General features: G+C 49.2%; 1 protein-coding gene and 1 pseudogene across 3 annotated transcripts in view; both read right to left on the bottom strand.

Annotated features, from left to right (window-relative positions):
• Positions 1 to 22,722, bottom strand: part of Fhad1 (forkhead associated phosphopeptide binding domain 1) — a 127,432-nt gene that overhangs the window by 63,547 nt on the left and 41,163 nt on the right. For all 3 annotated transcript variants that reach the window (XM_052716047.1, XM_052716048.1, XM_052716049.1), the window contains exons 7-13: positions 17,456 to 17,579; positions 15,271 to 15,401; positions 13,314 to 13,403; positions 11,591 to 11,695; positions 5,544 to 5,651; positions 3,289 to 3,372; positions 1,971 to 2,123 (exon numbers count right to left, since the gene is read on the bottom strand). In XM_052716047.1, the coding sequence (XP_052572007.1) occupies positions 1,971 to 2,123; positions 3,289 to 3,372; positions 5,544 to 5,651; positions 11,591 to 11,695; positions 13,314 to 13,403; positions 15,271 to 15,401; positions 17,456 to 17,579 (795 nt within the window). The remainder of the gene's footprint in view (positions 1 to 1,970; positions 2,124 to 3,288; positions 3,373 to 5,543; positions 5,652 to 11,590; positions 11,696 to 13,313; positions 13,404 to 15,270; positions 15,402 to 17,455; positions 17,580 to 22,722) is intronic.
• On the bottom strand, positions 20,042 to 20,103 carry LOC128098038 (uncharacterized; annotated as a pseudogene).

Genomic DNA, 22,722 nt, shown 5'->3' with positions numbered 1-22,722 from the left:
TTTGAAAGAGTGCTGACAAGCCAACATTTGCACAAAACTCCCCAAATAGTAGCTTCTGATTGCAAGAGAAAGCAGAAGCAGCTGCGTGCTCTGACATGCTCAGGGTGGGGGCACCAGGGTGCACCCTGGACCTTCGTCCTGCCTCTTCTAGAGGGGAAGGCAATGAGCTGAAAATAGCCTTCACTGCCAGGCCAAAAATGAAGATTTTGAGCAGAAACATATCTCTCTCTCTCTCTCTCTCTCTCTCTCTCTCTCTCTCTCTCTCTCTCTCTCTCTCTCTCGTATTTGTGTGTGTGTACACGCATGCGTGTACACATGTGGGTGTGGAGGTCTGAGTCTTAGGTGTGGTTTCTCAGGAGCTATTCACTTTGGTTTTTTGTTTGTTTGTTTGTTTGGGTTATTTTTTTTTTAATTTTTTTTATTTTTTTGGTTTTTTGAGACAGGGTTTCTCTGTGTAGTTTTGGTGCCTGTCCTGGATCTCGCTCTGTAGACCAGGCTGGCCTCTAACTCACAGAGATCCGCCTGCCTCTGCCTCCCAAGTGCTGGGAATACAGGTGTGCACCACCACCGCCCGGCTCCTTTTGTTTTTTGAGCTAGGGGCTCTCATTGGGTAGGGCAGCTGGCTGGCCAGTGAGCCCCACAGATACATCTGTCTCCACTCGTGCTGGGGTTACGGGCACACACTGCCATGCTCGACTTCTTTATGTGGGATCAAACTCAGGTCCTGACGCTCACGCAGCAGCCCCTTTGCCAGCTGAGCCCTCTCCCCAGCTGTGGCTGCTCTTTCTGCTTTTAAATTCCAGAGCAGGGGACTTCCCAGCGTTGGTGCAGTCATCTCTTCCTATCTGTGGGGAATCAATTCGTTCCAAGACACCGATGCCAAAGTTGGAGGAAGTTCACATCCGTTAATAAGGGGCGTGGCAATCGTATACCGCCTTCACACATCCTTCTGTACACTTTAAATGGGGTCTCGGCAACTTACAATACCCAGCACAATGTACGGGCTAGGAGAAAAGTGACGAGAAAAATGCCGGCGTGGAGAGGAAGTCCGGTGGTACAGTACTTGCCCACCGTGCACAGGGCCAAAGCTTCCATTCCTTGCACTACAAAAGCAAACGGCCCACCCAGAACAAACTCAAAACTTCTCTGGCACATGACTGACTTTTGGGGCATGTGTATGCAGACCAGAGGTCAACGTCGGGGTCTTCCTCAAACAACTCTACACTTTGCTTCAGGAAGTTTTTGGTGTGTTTGAGATAAGGTCTCATGAAACCCAGGCTGGCTTCAACCTTGCTGTATAGCTGAGAATGACCTTGATCCTGGAGCCTCCACCCCTCAAGGACTGGGATTATAGGCCTGCCTCAGTATGTCCAGTTTTATGTGGTGATGTGGATCCAATTCAGGGCTTCATGCATGCCAGGTCTTAGCTACCCATCCCCTGCCCTGCTTATTTTTGGCAGGGCCTCTCACTGAACCTAGAGCTAGTCTATTTGGCTAGACTGGGTGTCACATGTGCCCCCAGAATCTTCCTGCACCTGCTTCCCCAAGCACTAGGGCTACAGGCATGTGCCGCCCAGCTTTTTAATGTGGGTGCCAAGGATTCGAACTCAGGTCCTCATGCTTGTGCAAGCAAGCACATGACTGACTGAGCTATATTTTGAGTTTGATAGAGAAAATAAACCTGTACGTGTTCAATGTGAGTGACACTCTTTGTCTTCATGTTTTTGATCCTCAGATGTGAGACGTTGGGCAGAGAGGGCTGACAGCACCTGAAAATACTCAGCCATCTCTTTCTGTCCGTATCAACTTTCCCTGGGAGGCATTTTTGAGTCAAAGGTGGATTTAAAAAAGATGTTTCTGCCCAACCTGCCCCAGAAATCAGGACAATTTCTTGACAAGTAGCAGAGAGGGGAAGGGCTAGTGGGCTGCCTGTGAGGCTGCCTGTGAGGCTAGAGGCTACCTGACAGTACCTGGCAGTTGTTGAGCAGCGCCCTCAGCTTCTCCACGTTCAGTGCGGTCTCCTCCCGTTTGGAGCTGCCCAGATGGGTATCCTTCTGCAGGGTCCACTTCCTCTGCTGGAAGCTGAGGCTGTCCTCGGTGACCTGGATGATCCTCTCTATCAGCTGGTCAGAGGACAGGGAGGAAGACGTCTCAGGGCAGCATGCTCTGTGAGGCAGTGGCCGCACAAGTCCTGCCTCAGTGGGCCAGAGTGAAGGCCCTGAGAGGCTGGCTCTGAAGGAACAGGTGCTCTGTCACCAGGACACATTGTCCAGGAACTGTAGGTCTGTACTGCCACTCTGAATTTGTTCCAGATCTTCCACACTGGCAGCAATGACTCTTGACACTAAGCTGGGTGTTCTGTGTGCCTTCACAGGTCAGGTTCTCCTGTACCTGCCCGCCTGTGTTCTTTCTGTGTGTGAGTGTTTGTGTGTGTGTGTACATACAGTGCACATATGTGTAGGTGCACCTGTGAGGGTATGCATTGTGTATGTGTTTGTATGCATGTGTGTGTGTGTGTGTGTGTGTACATACAGTGCACATATGTGTAGGTGCACCTGTGAGGGTATGCATTGTGTATGTGTTTGTATGCGTGTGCGTGTGTGCGTGTGCGTGTGCGTGTGGCCAGAGGACACATTCCTCATGTGCCACCCACCTTGTTTTGTTGAGACAGGGTATCTTACCAGCCTAGAATTTGCCAAGCAGGCTAAGACTGGCTGGCGAGAGAAGCCCTGGCCCCTGGGATCTGCTCGCTATGCGTCCCTAGCATTGGGGTTACAAGCATCACACTACCCAGACCGCTGTGTTTTACTGTGTTTCAGGAACCGAACTCAGGTCCTCACACTTGCAAGGCAAGCACTTAACCAGCCACCTCTCCAGCCTCCACCTGCGGCTTCTTATCTGCTCTTGGCCACAAAGGGCTGAAAGATAAGAGGCAGCATCGCAGAGGCCTGTCCACACTGCTGTGGCTATCTCCCCTTTGGGAGGGATCAACGAAGGTATGTGGACCGAAGCCGAGTCACCCCTCAGCTCACAGAGCATCAGTGCGTCTGGTGACCAGACGTGACCGGCTGGACTTGATTTCCACTAGTAACATTTCAAGGGAGTTCAGCCAGCTTTCACTTCAAAAGCCAGGAAATCCCCTAAAATCAAAACAAATCTTTATGGTGTAGCAACAGTGTGAAAAATATGTGTCACTAACAAAAACAGAAGCATATGCTCTCAGGGTCTGGCATCCAGATCCCCGGAGACAGAAGCGAAGGAGTCACGTGGTCGGAGAGCCACACTAACCTGCTGGTCGGTGATGGGCTTGTCACGGAATGGCTTTGCTCTTCCAAACGCGGCTTTGATGACCTGGCTTCTGAAGTGCTCTAGCTGTGGCACAGAGGGGGTGACAGGTCAGCGGGGGTTGTTGAGACAGAAGCAAGGCTCAGATGGCGTCTCTACCTCTGGGTCCAGGCCACATGCCTGAATTCAGAGTTATGAAGTACTGGGGTGCAAAGCCACAGACAGAACAGAGCAGCCTGCTTCAAAGTACATCTTAGTGCCCAGCCCGGCCCAGGCACACGGTCCCCGAACATGTCTCAGGCCCTCCAAAGAGCCCCTTGCTGTTCAATTATCCAATGGGAAGCCTGGGCCCAGGAGTGCTTTCTCATCATCGCTAGGCTGTGGAATAAATATGGAGGCTGCCAGCCCAAATAGTTTGTAACCAGCATTGGCAATGGGAGAGGAGAAAGTAACTCTGTCCCCAGGGGCCTTGGACATCAACTGTCCCAAAGCCTCTGCCCACTGTAATTCATCTCTATGTCCCTCGAGTCATTACAGTGCAGGCATGGAATGGGCACTCAGTGGGTGTTTGCTGGGCACTCAGATATGGAAACATACAGGTCAGGCCTGTAGCTGGTACCCAGTGCCTCCTATGAGGAAGCCTGGTTGAGAATTTACTCCCACGGCAGCCCATGACCTGTATCTGTGGTCCACTGGACAGATGTGGGCATTAAAGACTAACATACATCCCCAAGGGGACATGGAAGGCCACCGGATGAAGCCAGAGTCAAGGAGTTCATAGACTTCCGGACTCCAGGAAACCAGACATGGCGACAGTAGCAAGGACCTTCAAGCCAAGAGCTCTGAACTTTACTGGCCGGAGGAGGGGTCAAGCTGCCCAAGAAGTTGGTGATGTGGGGAGGCCCTGCATGCCAGGGCCCCCTGGTGCCACTGAGGGACTGTCCATGGGAATGACTGCCTACGGTGAGAGGGATATGGTGACAGGTGCTTGGACGGTGTGCTGGGTGCTAGCGACTCTGGGCAGGGCCTTGAGGTAAGGGGGCAGTGAGGAGGCCAGGAGGGAGGAGGAAGGCTGGTCCCCGCCCTCTGGAATCCATGCATGGAGCAGTCTCAGGTTCCTTTAGGTGACCCAGCTCGGAGCCGAAATGAAGGGCTTTGGGTAAGGAGCGCAGCAATGCCCTCGGATCAGGTGTATTTTCGGGGGAGATGAAGGGGCAGCTCAGGGACACAGACTGGCAAGTCCGTGTGGTGGGACAAGGGCCTGAGGACCTGCTGGGGAAGTCACAGGTGTGATGGGTTATTTGATGAAGGGCTTTAACAGCTGTCCAATGGTGAGCGCCATTTAATGGAGTATGCCTCCACATGTCCTGAGTGTGGGCGCCACACCTGGTTACCCAACCTGGTTACAGTTTGGATGGTAGTAAGTAGAAATGGTTGTAGACTTGGTGCTGGGCAATAGAGAATTACGCTTCTTAGCCTTTTGGGGGTCGCTCCTAGCCCTTCTGAAAACCTGCTATGTGCTACGGTAGTCCCTCCTCCCAGACACAGAAGCACAAACACCTCGGAACACAAAGTGTCTTGAGCCAGGCGGGGTTTCAGGAGAGTTTTCCACAGAGAATTCTGGGTGGCTGTCCTGGGTGGCTTAGGCCTCTGCTCTCGGCTTTTCGTTGGCTCTCCCCAAGCCCTGGGTAAAGTCTTGGGACATTTTCTATCTTTCGGGCCCTGTGTAGTGGAAGGCCCCATTGACCATCTTGGACCAGAGCGATGGAAGATGGCCCTCCGTGCCCAGCCAGGCAAGGACTCTCTCACTACCCTGCCTGGGATCTTCTCTGTCTAGTGTGGACTTTGGACACTCAGGGCTTATTTATTAAAAAAGAAAGGCATTTCCTTAAGGCTGCTGTGAATCTGCTGTGGGCCGCTGGAGGGGAAAAGATCGGAGTAAATGTCAGCAACTGAAAATATAAGGAGAAAGTTCTAGAAACACTCCAGAGCAGAAGAGGGTTTGGGGTGGGAGTGGTGAATACGGGACAAGGGGATCCGGGGCAGGGTTGGTTGTCTGCCAGGGTCTTGGGTTGTAGCACACTATTGAGTGAGAGCTGCCCAGCAGGAGAAGATGGACAGAATGGCACCATCTTCCTGCCTTAGGCATCATACCCCACTCCACCCCACCACACCCTGACACCAAAATTGGCTGCCTGGGTATAGGAGACCCCCCGGGGGCACATGGCCCATCAAGGAGGGCTGTGGAAGGCTCCTACCTGGCCTACTGCCCTTTCCAAATTGATTTTAATGAGACTCTCTCTGTTCCCCATTTCTTGCAGCTGAAGCAATTTCCTTCTGGAATCTTCCTGAAGCTTCTCTTCAACCTGAAAGGATGATGAAAGCATGTGCTGTCTGCTGCTAACGTGGTCATGAGGCAGTCTGGGGAGACCCCTCTAGGATATCCGATGGCTGCTGTGGGGGGGAGGGTCAGCCCATGTGACAGTGAGTTTCCTGTGGAAGCAGGCTTGCAAGGCACTGTCCCCTGGGGACCAGACTTTACTCCCCAGGCTCAGCCATGCTAGTCCTACCCCAGGCTTGAATCCAAGCACAGCCCCTAATAAGTCATGTGACTTCAGAGAGTTATTTTGCTGGTCTGTGAGTCAGTGTTCCATGAGGGGTGGGGAAGCATTACCAGGGCTGCCTCGAAGAGTTTACTGTGGGGTTAAGAGTGTTTTGGAGTAGCCATGGTATTTCCTAAGGGCTCTACATGTCTGTTAGGGTTTGCTGTCACTTATAAAGCTGGAAGATAAACCACCCACCCATTATTCTGACACCCCAAGTGACCTGTCCACAGGGGGCTTGGTAAATACTGTTATTAGGAATACTATCCTGACCACATCACCAGTGGGGACCACATTGTCAGCCAAAGCAACACTTTGAAAGAGCTGGAACTTGCAGAAGGCATTTAAAAGGGATGGGGGGACAGGAGCCTGATACTTATTCCCTCTCAGTAAGCCTGAGAGTGCTCAATGCTGCCCTCTGCTGGCCTTTGTGGGACACGGCTGCATCTCTATTCACACAGCTACTTTTTTCAAATGAGATGTTAATTAGATGGAATGGGCTTCCTGATGGCACGGACAAACATGTATACAATTCATTCAGAACACACTTACTCCTCGTTATCCTTTCTTGCCCTCATTCATGGCAGCTCCTTCCTCTTCCTGACTTGACCCTTTCCCTTCATGAGGACCTCAGCTCTAGCGTAGATTGGAGGTGGGGGAGGGGAGTGCTCCTCTAAGGGAAGGGGTTTCATGATGAAGCAGCCTCACAAACCTCTTATTGGGGTCTGGAGAGGGGTGTACAAATACCATACACCTCAAACCCTTCAGAACTTTCTTCAGAGCCCCGTGGGGCAGTGAAGAGCCTCTCAGACCAAGGCTGCTTGAGAAGCCTGGTCATAGCTGTGGTCTTCATCTCACTCCCCGAAGGTCTTCCTAGGTCTAAGAAGTCTGGACTTCCATGCCTGGCCTTGGACCTGCTCTGTACTGCTCACCCTAGTGGCCTCCTCCCTGCTCCCCAGCCCAAAGCCCCAGAGCCAGCCTCAGCCACAGCCCAGCTTCACCCTGACCCTCAAGTGTCCTGCCTGCCCTGTTCCTCCATCACTGGTACAGAGAAGGTATTTAGGGGTGCATTTAGTCCTCAGAGGCTTATCAGGTCCCTATCCTGTACACAGCCTCAGGCTGGGCACTGGGGACCTTTGGCCTGAAATTCATGGTCTCCTTGCTTCCAATTTAGTTCCTTTTAGTGCATTCTTTAGGATACTGCTGAGAATCACCAGATGTGATTCATGGTGTCTGAGGCAGTTTCCTTCCATGAGGCCTGGATGACCTGGGCTGCCTGGTGCACTGTCCATTGGCCATGTCTGGCTATACATGACATGTGATTAAGGACGTTGGATGCATCCTTGCTCAGTGGAGGATGTGGGTTTTCAATTGAATTTAAAAATAACATTTTATTTTTAAATATGAATGTGGAGGGACTGAATTTTAAAACAAATTTGATTTCAGTTTCAGTAGTCACACAGGGCTAGGGGCTGTGCCATAGTGATGAGTCACCTCAATGAGGCTTCTGGCTTCGTTTTTTGCCCCTTTCTGAGCACATGATTTCACATGAGCTGTTCTGCTCTGGGACGCGTCCTCAGCCCTCACTCCCTCATTGTCACATGGACACCACGGCTCCCAGATCTGAGTGGGCTAAGTGAAAAGACAGAATGCCCGTTGCAATGCCAGATGCAGCTCCATCTCCACCGTCATAACTAGTCACGAAGCCAGTGTGGTCAATGCCTGGGTCAGAGCCCTCCAGTAGCTCCTCTCCGGCTTCAGTACACAGCCCAAGCTCCAAGCTTAATGAAGAAACAAAATAATAAAGGCGTCAAGTCTAAGATGCAAGAAACCCACAGGAATGCGAACCGAGTAAGGAAAAATGAGCTCACCCCAGGAGCTAGGAGTCATTAGGGAATCTCCAAAATGGCAAGGGAAGACCCAGTACATAACAACCATCACACAGTGAGAGCAATTACGTAACAGTTAGACGTACAGTCGGGAGACAATAGATCTCTAGACAGGAAATCACTGTCAACGGAGAAGTCAGTGCAATCAAAATATGTTCCCAGAAAGAAGGTAAAATATGCGCACACATTCCCCCACACTCCACAAAGCATAAATAGCACATACACAGCACACACGCGCACACACACACACACACACACCCCTGAGAAACTCTGTCATCAGTAGAGCCTAAATCCTTAAGGATGTATTTTAGGCAGAAGAAGAAGGCCCTGGGTGGATACCCAGGATGTAGGGAAGGCGCAGCTCCTGTGGGTGGGAACACAGAATGTGCAAAAGCACTTGGGATGTCAGTGTATGAAGGGAGGTGTAGGCAGTGATGATTACAGCGTGTAAGTCTGTGTGTCACAAGTGATACCAAGGAGTGGATGTTGGTAGCCATTGTGTCATCCAGGACTGGGGCGAAATCACCTGCAGACACTGGGTTTTGATAAGCTGAAAGCACATGTTTCGAATAACTGTGAAAAGACATCTAAAGAGTGAAAACTCAGTCAGTACTGGACTGTGGGGAGACACAATAGCTTTTGGGCTATTCTTACTGGACGGAGAGCCAAGTGAGAAAATGCCAAGTGAATATGGGGGGAAAATAAACCAGTGAAAATTATCAACGAGGAGGTGAGTATGACGGTGCATACCTTCAACGCCAGCACTTGAGAGACAGAGGCAGTGGTGGTGGCGGTGGTGGTGTCTATCTGTGAGTTCCAGGCCAGCCTGATCTACACAGTGGGTTCTGGGAAAACTAGGACTACACAGTGAGACCTTGGTTGGTTGGTTTGTTTGAAAGAAAAGTGAAAGAAGTATAGTACAAACAGGTGGTACAATTGATAATGAGCAAAAATGTAAGTTTAAGGCACAATACACCAACAATTGCATTATTTATCAATGGGTCAAAAGGCAGTATCTTGTCGGGGGACTGGAGAGATGGCTCAGTGGTTAAGAGCACTGGCTGCTTTTCCAGGGGACTGAGGTTCAACTCACAGCACCTACAGCTCACAAGCATCTGTAACTGCAGTTCCAGGGGGTCCAAGTCCCTCTTCTGGACTCCCTGGGTACTGCACAAACACGGTGCACAGACATATAGGCAGGCAAAACACCCATACACTTAAAATAATTATTTTAAAAATTAAAATAATACCCTGACTGAAGCAACATGAGGCAAGGAAGATTTATTTGGCTTAAGTGTCCAAATTATAGTCCATCATGGAGGGAAGTCGAGGCAAGAACACAAGCTGCTAGCCACATCATATCCACAGTCAAAAACAGAAAAAAAAATGAATGCATGCATGCTGTCCACTGATACTTGGTACTCAGCTAGGTTTCTCTTTAAAAAATGTGTGTGTGTGTGTGTGTGTGTGTGTGTGTGTGTGTGTGTGTGTGTGTTGCAGGGGGTGGGGGTATGTGTACACGAGTGCAGGTGCCTTGGGGGACAGAGGTGTTGGATATTCCTGGAGCTGGAGTCACAGGTGGTTATGAACCACCTGATATAGGTGCTGGGAATTGAACCCAGGTCCTCTGAAAGAGCAACAAGCACTCTTTACCTCCAAGCCATCTCTCCAGCACTGAATCTCTCAGCATCTTTTTATACAGCTCAGGGACCAACCCAGGGAATGATCTCACCCATAGTGGGCTGGTTCTTCTCATACCAATTAACAACCAAAGTAACCCCTACAGACTAGCCAGATTTAGATAATTCCTCAACAAAGGCTCTCTTCTCTGGTGAACCTAGGAGCTGATAAATTGACAGTTAAAAGCTAACCATCACAATGGTCAACCCTGACCTAAAAGATACACATAGAACACTGTGTTCTCTGCAGAATGCATGTTCTTCTTGTAGGCACATGCGAAGCAAGCATAGAGCATATGCAGACCACCAAGAGAACCTCAGTCAATACTGAGGGCTAAAATCACCAGGGCACACCTCTGTACACAATGTAATCTAGAAACCAATAACCAAAAGGCAGCCAAGACATCCTCATATATTACATATTAGAAAATAACCCCAAATACCCCCACATGCCAGGGAAGAAATTAACAGTGGGCATTGGAAAAGACTGGGTTCTGAGTTGCAATGTAAAACATCCTAGAACGTGTGGGGTGCAGCCAAAGCCTCATTTAGAGGAAAATGTATGGCCCAGAAAGCAGCTTGGCTCTGTTACCATGACTACAATGATTTTGATGGAGAGATAAGTCCAAGTCAGCCCATTTTCACTGAAAAGATCATTTGCACAGTGAAGTTCATTGAGCCAGTGGCTCGGCACGTTTCCAAATGTTTCCATTTTCATTGTCTTGGAATCGTTTTTTATCTAGATGCATTCTTTTCTGGGCAAATTTTACAGAGAGTTTGTTCTGGTCACTGTCATTTTAAAAATAATAAAGGGCCTGATGACTTGAGTTCAGGTCTCAGCAGCCATGTCAGGCAGCTTACGACCACCTGTAACTCCAGCCCAGGGGACTTGACACCTCTCCTGGCTTCCAGGGTCACCTGAACTCACATGCACGTATGTACGTGTGTGTGTGTGTGTGTGTGTGTGTGTGTGTGTGTGTGTGTGTGTGTGTGTAGGACAGAGGTGTCTTTTTTTCTTTCCAATCGCATTTTCTTTATATTGTTTGAATTTCATACATGGATATAATATGTTTTGATCGGATCCATGCTCCTACTCTCTTCTCTCCAGTTCCTTACCTATCCCCCCCCCCCACTTTATTTTTTTTTTCTTGTTTTATGTATATGAGTGCTTTCCTGTGCATGCCTAGTGCCTGCAGAAGTCAGAAGAGGATGTCAGATCCCTTGGAACTCGAGTTACAGATGGCTGTGAGCACCATATGGGTGCTGGGAACCTAAGCCAGGTCCCCTGCAGGATCAGTCAGTGCTCTTAATCACTGAGCCATCTTTCCAGGCTCTGTTCTTTTCCCTCCCAACTTTACATGCTCTTTTGAAAAACCCACTGAGTCCATTTAGTGCTGCCAATATATGCATGGTTGTGGGGCCAGCTCCTGGGGCATGGACAGCATCTCAGGGCTTGCATCCTTGAGAAAACTGACTTCCCCCAGCAGCCCTCAATTACCAACAGCTCCTTAGCAAGGGGTGGGACCTCATGAGCCCCTCCCGAAGCCATGGGATTCTGAGTGTCTTTATCATTCACTTTTTTTTTTTTTTTTTTTTTTGACAGTCTCTGGCTGAACCTGGAGCTCATCGATTCTTCTAGATTGGTTAGCGGGTCCCTGGGATCTGCTTATTTCCATCCACCCCAGTGCTGGAATTACAGATCTGTGCCACCACACATTGCTTTTACACGGGTTCCAGGGATCTAAACTCAGATCCCCACGCCTGCACAGCAGCCGCTTTCCCAGCTGAGCCATCTCCCAGCCCTGAATTTTATTTTACTTTATTGGCTTTTAGTTTATTTAAAATATAGATAGTCCTGTGTGGCTGCCACCCACTGAAATGGATGCCACATTTCCCAGGACAAGGAAGCAACATGAGACCTACTAGGATCTGCAGATGGGGGCGAGTCTCACTGAGATAAACCGGGAACCATTTTATTCTGCGCATCCTGCTCAGGGTTACTTCCTCCCACCCGTGAGCAGTGGCAGATGCGGACATCGGCCACACGGAGGCGCTGTGCAGGTGGAGCAGGACGCTGCACCCGGAGCGCCCCACCTCCTGTGGTCATGGACGCAAGCTTCCCTGAACCACGCACCTTGCTCTTTTCTCGCAGCGTCTTGGAGATGGTGCTCTGATTGGGACAGTTCTTCTTCAGTTCCTCTCTGAGCTTCTTCACTTCTTTCTCCATGTCTTGCATTTGCTGAAAATAAAGTTCAACCATAGAGAAGTTAAGTTTCACTAGGCGTGGCACGAGTTACCTCCTGAATGGAAAGCTCCCCTTCCTCGGGACTCCCTTATTCCTGGGGCTCATTGAGGTAGGATCCTAGCCCCATCCCAGCTAAGCTCCTTCTCTGCTCTACACCTGCAGGCAAAGCAGATCTTTCCCCATTTTCCTCCCCAGTTAATGTATTCAAAGTGCTCAATGAAGAAAAAGAATTTCTTTGGAGGAAAAAAACTCAGCAGAAGGGTTTGGGAGAATGGCTCAGTGGTTGAGTGTTTGCTGTGCAAGCATAAGGTCTGAAGTTCGGATCCCCAGAATGCAAATAATAGCCTGATGGGTGTGGTAGCCGGCCTGTAATCCAGCATCAGAAGGCAGAGACAGGGCCTCTCAATCAAGTCCAGAGCAAGCTCGCTAGGGATGAGAGCTATATGGGGAGCTCTGGGTTTGATTGAGAGGTCTTGCCTCAGTGACTAAGGTGGAAGGGTGATGGAGGATGATTCCTCACATCAGCCTCTGGTCTCCACAGGCATACACACGTGTGTACCTCCTCCTACACGCGTCCACACACATGCATGCCACGCGAATGTGGAAAATGGGAAAAAGGCAATAAATAAAGTAAATAAATACCAGCACAAATCCTGAATTAAGTACGCAAGAGAGACATTAACTCACTAGAATCACTACTTTGTAAGTATATTTTTAGATTGACTGAGATAAGGTTTATTTGAAGGATAGGGCAGTGCAGATTGTATTATTATTATTATTATTATTATTATTATTATTATTATATTTGAGGCAAAGAGAAGAGTTGTCCTCAGCACGTGGAAGAGCACATCTCCTTCTGCTCAGGGAGCTGTGCCTCCTGCAGAATGGAAGCTCTTTGGCCAGCGAGATGCAAGAAGGACTGGGTGTATAAGCAACGATCATACCTTCATTGCAGTTTTTTAAAGGTTTATTTTTAAGTGTGTGTGTGTGTGTGTGTGTGTGTGTGTGTGTGTGTGTGTGTGTGTGTATAACCTTTAAAGCCAGGAGAGGGCATCCTGTACCCTGGAACTGGAATTCCAGGGGTGTGAGTCACCCAATATGGGCCCTGGAAAGTGAACTCAGGTCCTCGACAAGAACATTCTCTGTTGTTGAGCCCCTTCCAGCCCTCTGCAGTTATTTGTCTGGCTGCCTTCTCTCTAAGGCAAATGATGGCCTTTCTCTTTGTTTCATTTTTGCTCAGTGTTATAAAATCTCTGTCGTTAGAAACACACAAGACCCTCGTGTTCACAGTACGGCCTGTGGCTGTGACCCCATTTAAGATGGTGGAACTTAGAGTTAGGTAAACATAGGTCCGGGGCAGGGGACTTGAATGAACTTCTGTTACAGCAGCAGGAGTGGCCTCCTGTACCCATCCTTGTCCCTGCTCGGTCCCAGAGGAAACCCATGAGAAAGACAGAGCCACCTGGCCCGAGAACCCTGGAGAGAGCTCTGTGGCTCCCTCCAAACAGCACAGAGCCAGAGCGTTATGCTTTGGGGAGGGCTGCGAGTCCCACCGAGAACGTCAAGGACAGACTCTCAGAGGTGTGCTTATGGACGAGGACATTCGACTCACGCTTCTGCAGAATTTCAACTCTTTCTCCTGAGCTTCCCTGCTCTCCTTCTGAGCCTCTTCCTTCCTTAGCTCATCTTTCAGCTCTGAACACTGAGAAGAGAAAGAACAGCAAAGAAAGAGGCCAAGGCTGGTGGCGTGGAGGTGTCTGGGGGAGGGCCTTCCCGGGGACCCAGCAGGCCCTGAGCACTTGTGCTGTTCCACTCCAATCACACACCCACGCTTAGCCGGGGAGACAGCTGGTGTCTGACAGGCACACAGATGCGTCAGCGGCCCTGGGTTCCTGCCTCTCTCGAGATCTGAGATCTAAATTCCTCTTCAGAAGCCAGCAATCCGAATCATGAGGAAAACCCGTCTTTGAAGAGCTGGGTAAAGGAACATGTGTGGGACGCCACTGGGAACCTGGGTGGCTCTAAGGGCTGCATCTTGTTCCTCCTTAGGTTCTGACCATCTGGCCATAGAGTGAAATGCAACACTCTTTTTGGAGGGGGACTGGGCAGCAGGCAGCAGGACCATAAAGAGGTGCCCTTTGTCCCACCCTGTGATTCCACTTAAGAATCTGTGAACAGATTCTTTTTAACTATCAACTCCACACAACCTAGAGTCACTTGGGAATAGTGTGAGGAATTGTCTACATTAGGTGGCCTATGTGCATGTCTATGGTGGATTGTTGTGATTCTTAATCGATGTAGGAAGACCCAGCCCATCGTGGGTGGCACCATTCCTTAGGCAAGAGGTCCTGAACAGCGTGAGAGAGGGGTAAGCAAGTTGACGATAAAGCAAGCAGGGATCTGTGGGATTATTCTCTCTCCGCCCTTGACTGTGGACAGGATGCTTCAAGTCCCTGCCTTGACTTCCCCTCAGTGATGAACTATAGCCTAGAATTGTAAAACAAATAAATCCAATCAACCCTTTCTTTCTTGAGTTGCTTTTTTTTTCTTTTTTCGGGGTGAAGGGGGGAATCAAGATATTTTATCTCAGCAACAGAAATGAAACTAGAACAGAATGCACTCTAAAGCCAGTGGCTGGATGCTGTCAGTGAACCTGAAGGCTTGAGGACCTTCCTCACTGTGTTCTCAGTGTGGTGGTTTGAACATGAAACATCCTCCATTGGCTCATGTGTTTGAACACTTGGTCCCCAGCAGGTGGCGCTGTTTTGAAAGGTTGTAGAACCTCCAGGAGGTGGAGCTTTTCTGGTGGAAATGTGTCAATGGGGGTGGGCTTTGAGATTTGACATCCCAGCCTCACTTACTGTGTGTTTTCTGCTTCCTGAGGGTATCATGTGACTGTCACCCCAACTTAGGTCCTCATGCTTACATAAAAGGTGCTTTACTTCACCCTCCTAATATCTTTTGGAAATAGTCTCATGTAGCCCAGGCTGGCCTTGAACTCTTGATCTTCCAAGTGCTAGGATTACAGGCTTATACACCATATGAACATAATGGACATGTGTATGAGTTAGAATCAGAATCATGTTAATTCTGAGCCTGAGGCTCACTGTTCTTTGAAAAGCTGCAGGGAGGGGACTGGAGAGATGGCTCAGTGGTTAAGAGCACTGGCTGTTCTTCCAGAGGACCCAGGTTCAACTCCCAGCACCCACACAGCAGCTCATAAACACTCTAACTCCAGGTCCAGGAGATCTTGTGCCCTCTTCTGGCCCCCACAGGTGCTGCACTCACATGCACACACCTATGCACAGACACACATAATTAAAAAGAAAATAAATCTTAGCAAGAAAAGAAAAGCCACAGGGAACTTGGCTCTTGATGTTGGTCTTTCGAGGAGGACGCTTTAGAATTTAGTCTCTGGGCAACTCCTCCTTATGTCCCTGCAACCCACAATATGGGAGGAGGCTGTGACACCCAGAGTCAAGGCCCAAGAGAAGTGAAGAGGGGCATGCCACATGACTATGTAGGTCCTTCTTACTGAGCACTGAGGAGATGGTGAGCCTGGTACTCACCCTGGAGCCCAGGGCTTCCAGCTGGTGCTCCTTTTCTCTGTTCTGGCTTTTCAGTTGGCTCACCTCCTCCTTTAGCTGCTGAACTTGCTCGTTCCGTGCGTTCACGTCTTTCTGTAGAGATGTCACCATCCCTGTTTTAAACAAAGCAAGGACAGAGACCAAAGACACAGTGAGGATGACTGTCAGCCGCTGAGGACCCCAAGAGCTGGAATGGGGCTCAGACCACGTGTGTGACCGTTTTTTCCACACAGAATCACTCCCCAGGGGAGGACAGAGATGCTCCTCCTGCTAGATACCAGGCTCAGCATTGATATCTGCCTTTCCTCACTCTCTCTCCACTGTGGGTTTTGTTTTGGTTTTGTTGTTGTTGTTGTTGTTTTTTGAGATAGGGTCTCTCACTGAGCCCAGAGCTCATCAATTATCTAGACTGCCTGGCCAATGAATCCCAGGGATCCTCATGTCTCCACCTCATCAGTGCTGGGATTAACAGTGTGCACCACCATGCCTGACTTTAAAAAAAAAATTTATTTATTTGTATTTTATGTACATTGGTGTTCTGCCTGCATGTATATCTGTGTGAGGGTGTCAGATCCCCTGGAACAGGAGTTATAGACAGTTGTGAGCTAACATGTGGGTGCTGGGACTTGAACCCGGGTCCTCTGGAAGAACAGCCAGCACTCCCAACCACTGAGCCATCTCTCCAGCCCCAGCAGGGGGGTCTCTCTCTCTCAATATATTTTTTAAAGATTTATTTACGATGTATACAGTGTTTTGCCTGCTTGTATGCCTGCATGCCAGAAGAGGGCACCAGATCTCATTATAGATGGTTGGAGCCACCATGTGGGTGCTGGGAATTGAACTCAGGACCTCTGGAAGAGCAGCCAGTGTTCTTAACCGCTGAGCCATCTCTCCAGCCCCTGTGCCTGACTTTTTACATGAGTTTTTTTTTTTTTTTTGGTTTTTCGAGACAGGGTTTCTCTGTGTAGCTTTGCGCCTCTCCTGGAACTCACTTGGTAGCCCAGGCTGGCCTCGAACTCACAGAGATCCGCCTGGCTCTGCCTCCCGAGTGCTGGGATTAAAGGCGTGCGCCACCACTGCCCGGCTTGTGCCTGACTTTTTACATGAGTTCTGGGGACTGAACTTGGGTCCTTTTGTTTGCCTGGCAAGCACCTTACTGACTGAGTCCCCCCAACCCCCCGCCTTTGTTCCGGAATTCTTGACACTCTTCCTTTTTTTCTCCTGATACCTCTGTTCTCTTCTAGTCTCTAGACATGTGTTCTCTGCTTCAAAGACCCCAACCCCCCGTGGGATCTGGCTCTGCCTTCTCCTCTGACCCCATCTCTCTCACAATTTCTCTTTCCTTGAGACACACTCACCTGTTGCTCCTTCAACAGAGCTAGAGCTGGTTCCTACCCCAGGACCTTTGCACATGTGTTTGCAGCTAGCAGTGCACTGTTCCCACAGGGCTCCTCCTGCAGACACACGCGGCATCCCTTTCCTTACTCCCGAAGCCCTTCACCACCATGTTGCCCATTTTCTTTTCTTTACAGCACCATTCTATCCCTCAGACAGGCTTGCTTACCTATCTATGCCCGTCACTGTCACCCTCAGCTATGTCCAAGCCTGGAGCGTAGGAATTGATGACTTGCTTAGGGAGGGCTCTCCTCCCAGAGTCCAGAACTAGACACAGCAGTTGTTAGTAAATGTAATACAGGGGTGGATGGATGGATGGATCCATGCTAATTAACTTCTGTGGCTGTCAAGGTGGCCCATGAGTTGACTGTCCCCTTTCCACATTCTTCAGCATTGAATTACCTTCGTTGATCAGTTAGCAAACAGTTTTCACTTGGGCTAAGAGCCCATTCAAGGAAAAGGTTCTCAGGACTACAGACCACTCAGTATCTTTGTTATCCCTGAAGAGATGGGTGCTAGCTAAAAGATGACATTCACTCAGATGTTGACTATGGCTGATTTTGAGGTAGACCTTGTGCTAAAGCTAGTTGGCAAGCACACTTCTGGGAAAGACCCCCAGTCACCGACAGTATGGCCTGAAGGTTGCTAAGAACTCTGAGGCTCTGTCTAAGCTCAGGAAGAAGAGTGTGGGGGTTGATTGGTGATGTCTGCCAGGGCCACAAGAGTCAGTGGTGGGGGAGCATCTACTAAGCCTGACTCCAGAAGAACTCACCTGAGGTGATGGCATGGTCTCTCTTTAAGCTCTCGCCTTCATTCTTTAATAATGTGATTTCCGAGTTGCGCTCGGCCAGGGTCTGACTTAGCACCTGGCTATAGCCTTTTTGAAGGGCGCTGATCTGTGGGAAGAGTCAACACGTAGTCAGAGGGCCCTGGCCCAGGTTCAAGACACATGGGCATTTCCCAAACCTGTGCAGAGATTCTGATCTGTCACATGATCTTGTTTCAGTGCTGACAAAAGTGCCACTGCCCCGCTGCCCTGGGATACCTGTCCTCTTAATGTGCATTCTTGTGTCATTGGAACTCTCAGCCATAAATAGACCAGCCCTGGGGTTTCCCATCAGCCATCACTGGCTGGATGTCAAGCAGAGTTCAAGAGAGGGCACAGGTCGTAGCCTTAATTTCCTCCGATGACAATGGACATATTTCACAGATTCCTGTAGAAGATGTGTCCAACCTGCAGTCCACAGACTGTGTGCACCCCAGATTAGCCATGGATGTGATCCAACACAAACCCAGAAACTTATTGAAAACACTATGAGTTTTTAAAACAATTTTATTGGGGGGCGTGGTCATGGGCATACCGTAGTGCACACGTAGAGCTCAAAGGAGTTGGTGCTCTCTTTTTTTTTTTCCTGTGGGTCCCAGGGATTGAGTTCAGGTAGGTGAGGCTTGGGAGCAAGCACCTTCACTAGCCCATGACATTATTATTATTTTGAGAGTTTTAAAAATAGTGTAGTTCTTACACATGAATTTTGTCAATGTAAAAAAGCTGGTCACAGCTGGGTGTTGGTGGCGCACACCTTTAATCCCAGCACTCGGGAGGCAGAGGCAGGAGGATCTCTGTGAGTTGGAGGCCAGCCTGGTCTACAGAGCGAGATCCAGGACAGGCACCAAAACAACACAGAGAAACCCTGTCTCGAAAAAGCAAAAAAACCAAACAAAAAAAAAAAAAAGAAAAAGAAAAAGAAAGAAAAAGAAAGAAAAAGAAAGCAAGCTGGTCACACTTGCCGGCGCTCCAGACACATTCTCAGATCGGGCTCCTTCCATGGAGCCTCATAGCACCCTGAAGTATGTCCCCATAGGGTTCCCACTTGAAATCAAAAAAAGGAGAGCTGAGGTTGCCTGCTTCGGGCTTCACAGCTGGCCTGTTGTGGGGCTTCACTCAAGCCCAGCCTACAGATGCCGGGCTCCCCATTTGTCACAGGCCACAGGAACTGGTGTCAGATGCGATGGGGCTGATGGTTCAGTTGGTAAAGCTCCTGCTATGTAAGCATGAGGACAGATCTCCAGAACCCACGTCACAGAGCCTGGTACAGTGGTGTGTGCCCGGTACCCCAGCACTGGGGGGGCGGGGGGGGGAACAGGTGGTCCCTGAAGCTTTTTGGCTAGCCAGTTTAGCTGGACCATGACTTTCAGGCTAATTAAGAGATCCTGCCAAGAAACAGAAGTGGAGAGCTATTGTGAAAGATACCTGAGATGGGTGTAGTGGTGCACACCTTTAATCCCAGCACTCAGGAGGTGGAGGCAGGTGGATCTCTGAATTTGAGGCCAGCCTGGTCTACAGAGTTCCAGGACAACCAGGGCTACACAGAGAAACCCTGTCTCGATAAATCTAATTGGGACAGGGGCAGATACCTGGCTTAACCTTTGGCCTCTATATGTACACACCTGCATGCATACACAAACACTTGTACACAACCATATTCACACACACACACACACACACACACACACACACACACACACACACAGAGAGAGAGAGAGAGAGAGAGAGAGAGAGAGAGAGAGAGAGAGAGAGAGAGAGAGATGGAGTCTATACTATGTAGCCTATACTTGGGGGGGGGGGGTGACTGCCAACATCTGGTCCCTGCCATCTCCAGGCCATGCTGCCATAGAAAAGGCCCTGGGTCCTGTCTTAGTTTTTTGTTTGTTTGTTTGAGACAGGGTTTCTCTGCGTAACTCTGGCTGGCCTGGATCTCACTATGTAGTCCAGGCTGGCCTCAAACTCACAGAGATCTGCCTGCCTCTGCTTCTCCCAAGTACTGGGACTAAAGGCATACGCCACCATGCCATGCCTGGTCCTGTCTCAGCTTTTAGCTCTGTGAGCATGATCATGCTAGTCCCGACTTTTCAGGGCTGTGGAGAGATTTTTATAAGTTAATAGCCTTAAAAGTGCTCAGACAATGCCCCATGAACATATAGATATTAGCTATGATTATATGATTACATCCTATGCTGTTTTGGCTTTAGCTTCTGGTTGTTTTGAGGGAAGGAAGACAGACTATATTTTTGTGTGTGCTTGTGAATCCTGTCTAGACAAACTTAACTACCGGATGACTGCTGACCGTCACGCCCAGTCACAGGCCTGGCATGAAAATGACAAAGGGCAGGTCCTGTTCCACCCAGACTGGGGGTGTGTCGGATGGGGTGGGGTGGGGTGCGTGGGTGGAGTGGTGGGGTGGTGGTGGTGGTGGGGGGAGCAGCGCATGCTGCACCTGCATCTCACCACTAGATGGCGCCCACAGGACCGTGTTGGGCTTCCCTCTGCGCCTGATTGGAAATCCTTGGTAAAATCAACCAGGGGCCATGCTAATCTTCTCTGTATCGTTCCAATTTTAGTATATGGCTGGAGAGATGGCTCAGAGGTTAAGAGCACTGACTGCTCTTCCGGAGGTCCTGAGTTCAATTCCCAGCAACCACATGGTGGCTCACAACCATCTGTAATGAGATCTGGTGCCCTCTTCTGGCCTGCAGTCATACATGCTGTATACGTAATAAATAAATAAATCTTAAAAAAAACAAAAAAACAAAAAAACAACAACAAAAAAAGAATTTGTTTAAAAAAAAATCAACCAGGGGATTTTATTTAGCCATAAAGAAAAACAAAATTGCAGGAGAATGGACGGACCTGGAAAACATTATATTAAGTGAGGTATCCTAGCCTGATCTCAGAAAGACAAACACCATTTGTTATCTCTCAAATGTGGGGACCTTAACTTCTAATTTTTTTTTTGTATTTACGTATGTATATGAGTGTATGCTGGCATCTTTGTCTATACACCACATGTGTCCATGATGCCCTAGGAGGCCAGAAGAGGGCATTGGATCCCTCTGGGACTGGAGTTACAGGCTGTTGTGAGCCGCCACGTGGGTGCTGGGAACTGAACCTTGGTCCTCTGAGAGAACAGCCAGAGTTATTAACCGCTGAGCCATCTCTCCAGCCTGCTTCTAATTTTTTTGTATGCACTGTCTATGTGGGAGTGGGGGAGGGTAAGAGGCCATGAGAGGGGAAAGGTTCCCTTAGGCAGGAAACGATTAATTAGATCTCAGTGAATGTTAAGTACACTTTATTTAAACCCCCCAAAGTCATGATTGGTTAGATTAGAGCAATCATTGGAGGACTTAAGTTCCTCATTAGGCTGTTAGGAATTGCTGCTCAGATGTGCTTGTTAGTAGCAAAGAATGCCACTGGAAGTGCTGTGGTAGTTTCCCCATATTTTTACACATTTAACTACTTCCAGGGAGTTTTGGTTTTGTTTGGATCTTGGCCCCTTTTACCTTTTCGTTAATTTTTATTATGCACATTTAAATCTCCTTCACTTTCACTAGTTCTTAAATCTTCTAATAAAAATTTTAAATAATGGAAAAGACCCAGGGAGGGTAAATGCCAGTGTATGTGTGTGTGTGTGTGTGTGTGTGTGTGTGTGTGTGTGTGTGTGTGTGTGTAGGGGGCACAGGCTGTTCTCCTCACCATCCTTGGAGCTACACACCGGGATGTGTGCCTTGGAAACCATGGATGAAGAAAGCTCACCTCTTCCTGCTTACTGTAAAAGACACGTGCAATTAAAAGTAAACGTTTCTACGGGGCTCAGAGATGGCTTAGTGGGTAAGAGAGCTTGCTGCGCAAGCAGGAGGATCCGAGTTCAGATCCCAGCACCCACAAAACAAACGAACAGCACTGTCGGCACAGAAGCCTGTAAGCCCAGCCCTGTGGGGGACAGAGAGGTCCCTGGGCTTGCTGGCTTCCAGTCTAGCTCCAGGCTGAGAGATCCTGCCTCAGGGGAAGGAGACTGAGAGGGACAGGTGTGTGCACCTGTTCACATGTGCAGGCATACACTACACACGTTCAAAACCCAAACCAAACACGCCTAAGTCTTAGCCTAAATCTTTCTTATGCAGGACACCAAAGACATTCTCTGAAGATGAGCTTGGGGATGAGGGATGGGGATGAGGGATGGGAAGGGATGCCCCTAAGAGTTTAAGGCCATTTGACAGAAGATATTTCAATCAAGCCCCACAGCTTCAGGGTCTCAAATTGCAAACAGTTTTCAGACGTCTTCATAGCCTTCATTACCCAAATAAATATCCAGACGGTCTCTCATTGGCGCAAACCCCAGGATGTTTACTGCCTGGTTAGGCTGCATAATAAAACGGGTATTGGATCATAAGAAAGTTAACAGTGCTGGGAAGGATGATTGCCTAGAGGTAATAACCAGCCTGCCAATTAGCACAGGCGCGGGGAAGCGGGCGTGTTCTAGTGGCATGGTGGCGGATGGAAGAGCTTTGAGAGCGAGTCGTCAGGCACATGCTTTCAGGGGACCCACCCCCATAACACATAAAGTAATCAGAGCCATTAATTAACCTGCTGTGCGCCTTTGGCTTCTGCCCGAGGGCTCTGCTGGCAATAAAATAGTTCAGGAGCTAAAACAGGAGCCCGTGGAACCGGATTCGGATTTAAATCCAGCGCATCTTTGGGTTCAGGCAGGCTGTGACAAAATCAGCTTCAGGAAGGGAGGGTTTGTGTGGGCTCACACTTTGAGGGTACAGACCGCCCTGGTGACAGGAGCAGGAGGCGGCTGGCCACACGGCATCTGCAGTCAGGAAGCAGGGAGAGATGGATGCTGGTGCCCAGCTCGCTTTCTCCTTTTTATTCAGGCCCGGACTCCAGCCTGGGGGATGGTGCCGCCCTCAGTGAGGGTGGGTTTTCTCGTCTAGTCCCTCACAGGTATGCCCAAAGGCTGGTCTCCTAGATGACTCTAGATCTGGGCCAGTGGACAATCATTATCTAACATCACAGGTCTCGTTATAAAACACTTTTTTTTTTGCCACCAAGACCGATGACCTGCATTTTACCCCTGGGATCAAACTCCTGCAAGTTACCATTTGGCCTCCGCATGCGTGCTGTGGTACACACACGCACGCGTAAAAACCAAAATAAAATCCCCCTTTCAGTTACAACGGACGATAGAAGTGTGACAA

Source organism: Peromyscus californicus, unplaced genomic scaffold, assembly GCF_007827085.1.
Source record: "Peromyscus californicus insignis strain IS unplaced genomic scaffold, ASM782708v3 Scaffold_5__1_contigs__length_169319896, whole genome shotgun sequence".
Lineage (NCBI taxonomy): Eukaryota > Metazoa > Chordata > Mammalia > Rodentia > Cricetidae > Peromyscus > Peromyscus californicus.
Note: the sequence above shows the minus strand (reverse complement) of the source record. Positions and strands in the feature narration are given on the sequence as shown.